We start from the raw sequence: 10,837 nt of genomic DNA, 5'->3' as shown, positions 1-10,837 counted from the left end.
AAAAGGTGATTTCATATTTATATTATTGACTATAAAATTGTCATTTTAAAGAATAGTGTTTTGATGTTACATACATCAGCCTGCATTGATGAAATAATTACACTGCGATTCTAAATGCATCTGTGTGAGGGTTAGGCCTAATACATGAATGTTACGGCATGGCATGTAGCCGAATGTTAGTTTACGAGAAACATGAATAAATAATGTCGAAACAAAACGACTGTTTAATGTTTTTGGTTAGGCCACTATTTAGAGGTCCATCTCTGATTCATAATGCAAGAAAGAATAGCATATTTTACGATACAGACCCCATAAGGCACATATTATCGGAAAAAATAAAGGCTACATGTATATAAAAGAATTTATTTGGATACAGCATTGAATATGGGGTGGGGTACTGTAAATATAAAAAATATTGCAATGTTCGTTTTTTCGATTTCCAAGTTATAAACATTCGGCATCTCATTGTAAACTGAATATTTTCACATCTTTGGCACGTAGAAATTAACTGTAAAATCATGTCCTGTTCTTGTTTGACTGATAGTAACACAAACGCTATATGAAAAAAAAATTACAAATAAAATCCGAGCTACATAAATTGTGGTATTATAAACATAATACCCTTTTCAAAATCAATCGTTAATTAGGCTAATTCAATTCCACCTCAAGACTCATCTGATTTTTTCTTCTCTTTTTTTTTTGTTTTTGAAGAAGAAATTGACACTCTCTTGTCTGGTCGGGTAATTTCACAGGCCAAACCACAGTTCCTTTCAACAATCTCTGGTCATTTACGCAGTTTTCCTATTTTCTCTCTATTTTCCCTCTCTCTCTCTCTGCTAGTTGACGTCTTCTTCCTGTTGAATGGTGTTGGTGGAATGGTTGTACAGTCCCTGTGCCATCAGCTGCAGCGCGAGGCCGTTCTTTAATCCGCTGGTTTTCTTGATTTTCGCGCGTTTATTCTGGAACCAGATTTTAATCTGCGACTCGTTCAGGTTGAGTTCGTGCGCTAGAGTCTGTCGCCGCTGCTCCGTGATATACCGGCTGGCCTGAAACTCAGCCTTCAGTCTTTGGAGCTGCTCAGCTGTGAACGCCGTTCTGGGTCGTTTATCCTCACTGTCGTTATTCTTCTTTTTCAATTTCCGGGTCCTTGGCCCTTGTGTGGAGACAACAATGAGACGAATCCATGAATATCAACCATCTCATTAAATATCAGAGCCGTTTTGGATCACTGTGACAAAAGAGCACTGGCGTGTCGTGCAACACCGTTTGAAATCAAGATAAAAAATTGAACTTGTTAACAGAACTTGTGTTTCATTTTATTGCTATTGCATTGTTATTGCAATTAACAGTAATAGACCTACTCATTTAAAATGTCATGTCAAACGATATTAGCCTCAACGTAAAAGGACTTGTTTTCTTTTGGAAATATGCTTCAAATTGTACAAATCTCTACACAGCAAATCATATTTAAATCAATTTCTATTGCGAACATGCGCATTATTTTAGGCTATTATTGATGTCGTATATTATCATAATTTTTTGTAGTTGTTTGATTAGAAAGGTGCACAAATAAAAATTTAATATTTTGCCAGAGTTTAATGTACTGTTTAAAAATGAGCAAAATCTACAAACTAAGGTGCTGATGGTGCGAATTTAATATACATTATACATTATTTAATATACATTATATTTTGAATGTATAAGGCCAATGCATATAAAATAAAAAGCCTTTTTTTTTTATCTCAAATGAAACTGAAATCTGAAAAAATATAGATAGATAGATTATTATTTTTTTGCATCCACGAGACCTTTCGCAAGAAAGAAAAAAATTAGTGAATTGATCGATAGCAACTTACATTTTTTACCTTATAATAATTTTGGAAATGAATATAAAATAAGCTAAATAATTGTAATCACACAAATAGTCAGCAACGACTTAACGGCGTTTAGGTAAAATTAAATGTAGCCAAGCTAAAACTTTGGCTTATTCTGTTGAGGTCAATCATAGACGTTTAAAACTGTATTGTTTATTTCTTATTGTTTAACTTAAATGCTATAGTAGACTTGCAGATGTTTAGGATTAAATACGCAAAGAATTAAAAAAAGTTATCACCATTTTTAAAGAGATTTTTCAAGATATTGTTCTTGATGTTATTGATATAGCTTGTCTAGTTTTCCTGAATTGCATGCATTATTGATTTGAATAGGCCTATTCTAAAGGCGACAAAATTAAAATATATAATATAATTTTTTATAATATTAAAAATTTATGTTATTAAAGTGCAATCAATTATTAATTTATTACAAATAGAAATCCATAATTTTACAGTAGTTTTATGATGGGTCGTTTTCGCAAAGCCCCCAAAACCCTAAAGCCATTGTGGTCTTGTTTCTGCCATTATTGGGGGTCATCTGATCTGTTAAAAAACACAATGGAAGGATGACGGTATAGGCCTATTATTTATTTTCTTCTGCTCTAATATTCCTTTACCGAAACTAAATATTTTAACGATCAAAAGTCACCAAAAAAAAGATATTAGAGGAATTTATAGCAGTCTGCACATTTGGAAACTGCACAGGCTACAATTCTGAATGCAAACCGCATCAAGTGTGTTATAATGGGAATTGCGTGTTCCATTCCTTGACAACCTTTATTACATTTTAATTTAGTGTAATTTATGGCCATGACAAAACTGTACTCAGTTAAGCTGAAAAAGTTGAGGTAATAACAACAATGAGAAATTTCGTAAAATTAAATAAAGCAAAATAAGAAAACTGCCAGACACTCATTTTAATTTAGAAACGTTTCATATCTTTTAATTGGGCCAGGGAATGTAGTCTATGCGTTCGCACAATTTGATATTATTTGTTATCAGATGTCTTACCAGAGGAGGGCCGGTCAGAGTATCTTGTGCAATAAACCCAGGCGGGCCACAAACGCTCTCGGGTGTCCTTACTGGGCGCGGGGGTTTCCTCTGGACTATTCGAGGCAACGGTCGGTGCCGGGACAACCCCAGCTTTTGGTGCATTAACTCCATCGTCTTCCTGGGAATGTCTCCTGTTGGCTGGGGATGAGACGGTGGAGGAGGCTGAAGAAGAAACGCTGTCGGCGCTGGAGTTAGAGTCCGAGCAAGCAGTGCTGGGTAGAGAAAGACAACGTAGGCCTACCCCCCTCTGGGACGTGTGTGCGTCTGGACCCTGCTCCCTTTTGCAGCCAAAGTCCGGTCTAAGAATGTTGTCAATGAAAAAATTAGTGTTTATGTGCATGTGGTGCGCAGCCTGCGGCGGGAGCAGAGGTGGAGAGCGCAGGCTAGGAGATAAAGAAACGCTGTCATCTTTGCTCTGATCCCGCGGCTCTTCCATAACAGCTTTGCCCTTTGATATTCGCTTCACTGGTTGGACTGAAAACTACTCAGTTCAAAATATAACACGAGACAGAAGACAGGGAAACGTTATCTATGTATCCATAACAACGTGCTCATTTCCCGTGAAAGTGAGTTCATTTTGGAAGTCAACTTGTTGACATGCAATGGAGAGCACGCTCGCGCAGTCTCGGAGTCCGAGTTTGGAGAGGGCTGACAGCGCACACGCAACTTTCATATGTAGGCACTCTGCGTTGCCAGTCCACAGTTTATGACAGCTCTTTTTCTGAAACTCTACTTGTGCGCAACGGCAACCACACTCAGTCGCCCACTCTAGCCGGAAACGCATCAGATCACAAACGAGTGGGGAGCCTATCCATGAGAAATGAACTCTTGTGTCACACGTAGGCTACGTGTCAGCGTCCAATGCCGTTCAGCGCTGAGCTGCTCGTGGATGTCAAGCAGTACATGAGCTCGCGCTAGTCGAATTCTGTCCCCTAGCACGCTCACATTCTCACACCAGTATAGGTCCTGACTCGATTTCTCGATTTTTTTTTTTTTTTTTACTTTCCGGAAAATTATCAAATTCAACACACAGACATTCTTTAAAATAGCCTAAAAATAATAAGTATTCGGCAGTTTGAGCTTTGAAGATGCGTAGACGACATTGATTTCGACAGTATAAAGATAGGCCTAACGATAATTATTTTGAAAACTCCTGGTCGAATTTGACTTAAAAATCAAAAGAAAGAATTAAGAAATTACATTTTGAATAAAGAAAATGTATATTTTAAGGCCAGTGGCATTTTTAAAAACATTGTTGACATTTAATGACCGTTACGTCACCCCAATTTCTCATTACTGCCACATCAAAAATTGCATATTTAAGTAGGCTATTTTTAGATATATCTGGATGTATATCTCAAATTTTTTATGTATTTATTAATTTTGTTTGCTCATCTGAAATACGTCAACACAACGTTTCCTCTCAGATGTCAGCAAGACATTCAGCAGATGTCTTTGAGAAAAATAAAAAAAAAGATTACTAAAAAACACTTCAGAATAAAGTCAACCATTTCCTGTTCATTTAAACACATTTTACATTTTATTTAATCTCAGGTATTCAATAAACAAATGAATCTCCATTGTTATTGGATCAGTCAATGTGAGCAAACTTTAAAAAACAATTAGTTTAATTGGGGCCTTACAACAGGGGGGCTTTTTACCCCAAATACTATCGTTCACTTACAGTTATTGAAAATGTTTTGATATAATCACCTTGAACAAATTTGAAAATTACAAATAAGCAATTTGTTTCAAAATAAATGTTATAATTTCAGGATATTCATTAGCGTACTATATATATATATATATATATATATATATATATATATATATATATATATATATATATATAAAGAAACGCTACTATATATATAGCCTATAAGATCAAATTGCCTCAAAATCAACCTTTAGACATTACACGCAATGATCTCATGGATCAGGAGGAATATTTTGTAGTTTGTAGTGTCAAACAGGTGTTTTGAATGCTATTTAGTGTTTTGGGAGAAAATCAAATCAAAGCAGTCTTTTACCCCGCGGAGCCTTTAGTCCTGTTGTACCATTACCTTCAGGGCTTCTTAAGACATCTGGATCGTGTAAGAAAAGGTGCGTAGACATCGAGTAGGCCTAACGATATGACGGATATTATTACCCGATGCACAGTCGGAGGCCCTTTTGGGGGTAACACATCCACACATACAGTCACAGCACACTAGACCTTAGGACCTGCCTAGACGTTGCCAGTTTAGTCATGCGTGAAGAATGCTGGTCTATGCTAGCAGAACAGATGCAGACCAGCCAAAGGTGTAGCCTGCATTTGATTTGATTCTGTTTATTCCATGTATTGCTTTCGAACTACAAGGTCAGAAATATTAAAAGACAGAATTGTGAATTACGTTTTTTTCTGAGATGCACAGAGTTCCATTTTGGCCTAAACATTAAACTAAAACTAATTTCCACAGACCTTAAACATATAATTATGACCTTTTTTTTCTTCTTTTTTTTTTTTTTTTGCATACATTTAATACGGTCAATACGACTGCCATAACATTTTAATGTTCTAAATATTTCACAACAATGAGATTTTTTGTTTTGTTTGCTAAAATGTTAAATACCAAGTCTCATGGATTTAAGGTAAGTTTTTGCAGATATTAATTATTAGAATAAGTTATGCGTAATTTTAGCTACAGTAAATTAACCTCTTAACCTATTTAATCGTATCATTGAAAGGATCTGACTTTTCTTTAATATGTCTTCAGATATTCTTTAGACAGCTCGCGAACGGAACAGAACAGATACAGCTGATGTAGGTGAATATGAACATTACAGACTGTGCGGAAAAGCTGCCATTCGAAAGACTTTTGCGTTCTCTTGTGGCCAGTTATAGTAGCACAAGTTCACGATACAGAATCCGCATGCTAACCATTGGCTGTTAAAAAAAATTTAAAATAAGAAAGAAAGAAAGAAAATAAAACCTACACCATTTTACTCATTCTACATCTTTGTAGCTCTTTCATGGACATTTTTAAGCACTCTCTGTATTATTGCTAGGCACTCTAGCAGTTCCCAAAACCATTTATACAAATCATCTGAGCCAAAAACATCATAACTTTAGTAGTAGGCATGAAGTGATCATAGATCTAGGAATGTTCTGGAGTAATCATAGGGTGCCCAGTCAGCAAATTTCCTATGGCACAGCTTTGGCTCAAATAAACAGCTAAAATGTGACCCAGCTCAGAAAGTGAATGATGGCCCAAATTTGGTACAGATATTTTTTTTTTACCAGAACTGAACCAAAACCATGCCATAACTCCACCAGTAGAAAGTCAAATTAGTACAGCTTGTGTGGCCATACATGGGCCTTATATGCAATTCTTGTTTGGCTGAGTTCTGTTAAGGCCTGAAGGCCCTTATGTCGCCCATTTGTGGCTGATAGACTAAATACCACTATTCTCCCAGAATTGAACCAGAAAAACACCAAGCATACTCAATACTTTAATTTCCTGCACGATAAGTCAAACATAAACAACAAAATTAAATCAAAATCTTTTTTCTTATTTTTTAAATAACATGTTTATCAGAAGTGTGTTGATGTTGGTAGTACAAAGGAAGTGATTAGAACTGTCTAATGCATGATGTGAACATACTTACAATTACGATAATGTTAAACACAACACATGAAAAGTGTATTAAAGTTGGTAGTCATATTAGAAAGATCTCACTCATGGGCAATAACTTTTTCACTCACAACCTGTTAGGAAGAAAATAGAATAACCTGAAAAACACTACACACATCATCTACACCTAACACTTTTGATCCTAAACTAAAAAAATGTTAGATAATTTTATTTTTTGATTTTCTGAATATATCAGTAATAAGATTTAAATTGCCAATACTTCATTTACCTGAAGCTACTTAAGGGTGTTCAAGAATGTGGCAGTTTTGAGGAGAGACAAGAGTGAGATCACAAAGCGCTGGAAACAGCCCAAATTTCATTTTAAACAACTGTGACAACAACATTGTGAACAAACTAAAAGGTATACTTTAGGGATACATATAATGTTTCAATAATGTGTTTTGAAGAACATATCAACACCAAATTGGATCCTTCATCTAAAAGTAAGTTCCAAGAATCATAATGATATGGGAAAATAACATTTACCAGTGGGAACGAATAATCAAACTACCTCTTTTTAACTGCAAGTCTGAAAACAAAAAACTAAAATTGTTATTGAGAAGTATTAAATAATAAATTATATATACAGTATGTATACTCAGAACCATCATATCCTGCCGGAGATAGGAGGCAGGGGCGAGGAGCCTACCCTCGTGCGGGACAGGGCTCAACTGGTGGTGGCGGGGAGGTGGAGGTTGCCGTGTTAGCACACTGAAACAGCAATGTGATGATTGTGTGCAGACTTATAAAGCAACGGCTTACATGTGATTGGCTGGGAATTACCTAGCTAATGGCTAGTCTTCCCGCTAGAACTACGCTGCGCTTACATAGGTATATAGCTCTTGTTGTTACTGTAAATAAGTGAAATAGTACAGACCTATGGCTGACTGAAACAACAGCCGCCTTTACCCATTTTTTAAGTGTGTTGCATGTCTTGGCTGTTTGATAATATTTATAATATTTATTATAATTATATTTCATTTTCTCTTGCACATTTGACATGTGTTGAATGAAAATATAGAGAACTTTGAATATACAACACACGTTCTGTTCCTAATTGTTTACATCAGTCTGGATTGCTTGAGCTAGAATGCCATCTCGCTTTTTTATATTTTTCTCAAAATTCTGGATAGTATAACCTCATATGTAGATATGTAGACTACTGATACGGACTACTGTCTTATTTATTAATGTTATTTTCAGGCAGACCATGTTACCTTCATGATTATACAAATCTGGGCTCCATCTCTATAATTTAGAGAAGTGTTCTGTAATATGTGCATTTGCATTGTACCCCTTAGTAAATTAGATAGCAGTATTCCATTAAAGTTTCTTTTGTTTTGCATGTAATGCATGTGTGAAAGATCAAAAGTGAACATTACATGAGTCATTTAAACTTAAATGTCAGTCTTTTTCTTCCTCACATTTTCTTTTAAGTATTAACACACACACACACACACACACACACACACACACACACACACACACACACACACACACACACACACACACACACACACACACATACACACATGTTGTGTTTCCATGTTTTATGGGGACTTTCCATAGACATAATGGTTTTTATACTGTACAAACTTTATATTCTATCCCCTAAACCTAACCCTACCCCTAAACCTAACCCTCACAGAAAACTTTCTGCATTTTTACATTTTCAAAAAACATCATTTAGTGTGATTTATAAGCTGTTTTCCTCATGGGGACCGACAAAATGTCCCCACAAGGTCAAACATTTCGGGTTTTACTATCCTTATGGGGACATTTGGTCCCCACAAAGTGATAAATACACGCTCACACATACACACACACACACACACACACACACACGCACACACACACACACGTAGTGTTTCCATGTTTTATGGGGACTTTCCATAGACATAATGGTTTTTATACTGTACAAACTTTATATTCTATCCCCTAAACCTAACCCTACCCCTAAACCTAACCCTCACAGAAAACTTTCTGCATTTTTACATTTTCAAAAAACATAATTTAGTATGATTTATAAGCTGTTTTCCTCATAGGCACCGACAAAATGTCCCCACAAGGTCAAAAATTTCGGGTTTTACTATCCTTATGGGGACATTTGGTCCCCACAAAGTGATAAATACACGCTCACACACACACACACACACACACACACACACACACACACACACACACACACACACACACACACACACACACACTAATAGTAATACAGAGGCCTATAAAGTATTCTTTGTCATTTCCTGTAGCTATTTATCAGGTATTATTATATTAATTTCCTATACACTCAATTTGTGCATATACAAAAAAGAAAATATATACAAATAAAATAAAAAAATAAATGGTAATGCATGAGCATATTGACCTGTTACACGTGACATCACTGTATGATCACGCTGCTTTTGTGACCAAAATTCCATTTAATTTCAGACAGTGTGCTGCGCGGGATGCCACAGATTCTATTTAAAAATCTTGAAAAAGTGATACTGCTGTTTACTTACCAGAGCCAAATTTTTATTTTTAGTCTGGCCATTCTCTTTTGGTCTCTCTCATCAACAAGGCATTTCCATCCACAGAACTGCCACTCACTTGATGTTTTTTTGTTTTTGGCACCATTCTGAGTAAATTCTAGAAACTGTTGTGTGTGAAAATCCCAGAAGATCAGCAGTTACAGAAATACTCAAACCAGCCCATCTGGCACCAACAATCATGCCAAGCTCCAAATCACCGAGATCACATTGTTTCCCCATTCTGGTTGATGTGAAGATTAACTGAAGCTCCTGACCCGTATCAGCTTTATTTTATACACTGCACTGTTGCCACACGATAAGATAATGATAAGATAATGCCATGGCTGATTGTTGGTGTCAGACGGGCTGGTTTGAGTATTTCTGTAACTGCTGATCTCCTGGGATTTTCATGTGCAACCATCTCTAGAATTTACTCCGAATGGTGCCAAAAACAAAAAGCATCCAGTGAGTGGCAATTCTGAGGACAGAAATGCAATGTTGATGAAAGAGGTCAACAGAGAATGGCCAGACTGGTTCAAACTGACAAAGTCTTCGGTAACTCAGATAACCGCTCTGTACAATTGTGGTAAAAAGGTTATCATCTCAGATGCGGGTAGTGCTGTTTAGGTGCCACAAGGGGGACCTACACAATATTAGGCAGGTGGGTGCTTATTGATGACCAGTTATGACAGAGCTGCTGATAAAATATTAGATAATTGGTATTGGCCGATTAGATGAAAAGAAAATCAGTGATCGTATTGGCTGTAAAAATCCTGCTCGAAACTTCCATAATATTCAAGTTGACTGGGTGCCAAAAATGAATAATGATCAATAGATGGCTAAAACTCTATCACAAAGTGGACAAAAACAGGTACACAGTTGATAGGTATGTGATTTGAAAATGAAGTTTTTGTTGTTCCCCAGTAAGTAATTCTTTCCTACACCAAAAGGGAGCAGTATAAGGTGTGATCATCTGTAAAACATGAGTCCGTCCATTCATGTAGACTTCCATCACATTCAGCAGAAACAAAGGCTATAAGATATTGGCTATAATATATGTAAGGAATATAAGGAACAATTTCTGAAAATAGACCTGTAAGAAAACACTGTCAAATATCAATAACATTAATAACACTAAGCTTTATATAATTCTCTGATGTCGTAGTAGCCTTGAATCTTACCTGCATGACACTAATAAACAAAAAAGGACATAATGGCAGCACAAAGGTAATCCATGTGACTCAAGTGGTTTAATCCATGTTGCCATGGGTGAGAAAAGACCAAAACATAAGTACTTATTTACTTGAAATCTTGACATCAGCAGTCTCATTGGCATGTTCATAAAAGATGCTCAATTAAACGTCTTTGATGCTTGCACAGAGCATGGATTAAACCACTGGAGTCTTATGGTATACCTTTATGCTGCCTTTATGTCCATTTTGAATCTTTAAAGCTTTGAAACCCATTTACTTGCATTGTATGGATATAAACACATCATACATCTATGAAAATATCTTAATTTGTGTTCCGCAGAAGAAAGAAAGTCATATGTTCGAGTTGGCATATTGGAGAGTAAATGATGAGAGAATTATAATTTTTGGGTTAATCAATACTTTAACAACCTTGTTTCACTCATTATTTGTTGAGAAAGAAAAATGTACTTTATTAGCCCAATCAAAAAAAAAAAAAAAAAAAAAATTGCTTTTGAAACATGTAC

At 35.9% G+C, this 10,837-nt stretch overlaps 1 protein-coding gene across 1 annotated transcript; it reads right to left on the bottom strand.

Moving 5' to 3' along the window:
* Positions 1–445: 445 nt before the first annotated feature.
* On the bottom strand, positions 446–3,630 carry en1a (engrailed homeobox 1a). The gene is made up of 2 exons (XM_052148812.1): positions 2,886–3,630; positions 446–1,153 (listed from the first exon to the last, which is right to left on the bottom strand). Exons 1-2 carry the CDS (start codon positions 3,361–3,363, stop codon positions 837–839), a joined length of 795 nt encoding a protein of 264 aa, XP_052004772.1. The 5' UTR covers positions 3,364–3,630; the 3' UTR covers positions 446–836.
* Between the last annotated feature and the right edge of the window lie 7,207 nt (positions 3,631–10,837).

This window comes from Xyrauchen texanus, chromosome 18 (genome assembly GCF_025860055.1).
Source record: "Xyrauchen texanus isolate HMW12.3.18 chromosome 18, RBS_HiC_50CHRs, whole genome shotgun sequence".
Classification (NCBI taxonomy): domain Eukaryota; kingdom Metazoa; phylum Chordata; class Actinopteri; order Cypriniformes; family Catostomidae; genus Xyrauchen; species Xyrauchen texanus.
The sequence above is the reverse complement of the archived record's forward strand: the minus strand, read 5'-3'. Positions and strand labels throughout refer to the sequence as shown.

Coding starts and splice junctions, on each gene's coding strand:
- en1a (XM_052148812.1), bottom strand. CDS start 3,363: ATGGAAGAGCCGCGGGATCAGAGCAAAGATGACAGCGTTTCTTTATCT. Junction 1,154..2,885: donor CTCTGACCGGCCCTCCTCTG/GTAAGACATCTG, acceptor TCTCCACACAAG/GGCCAAGGACCCGGAAATTG.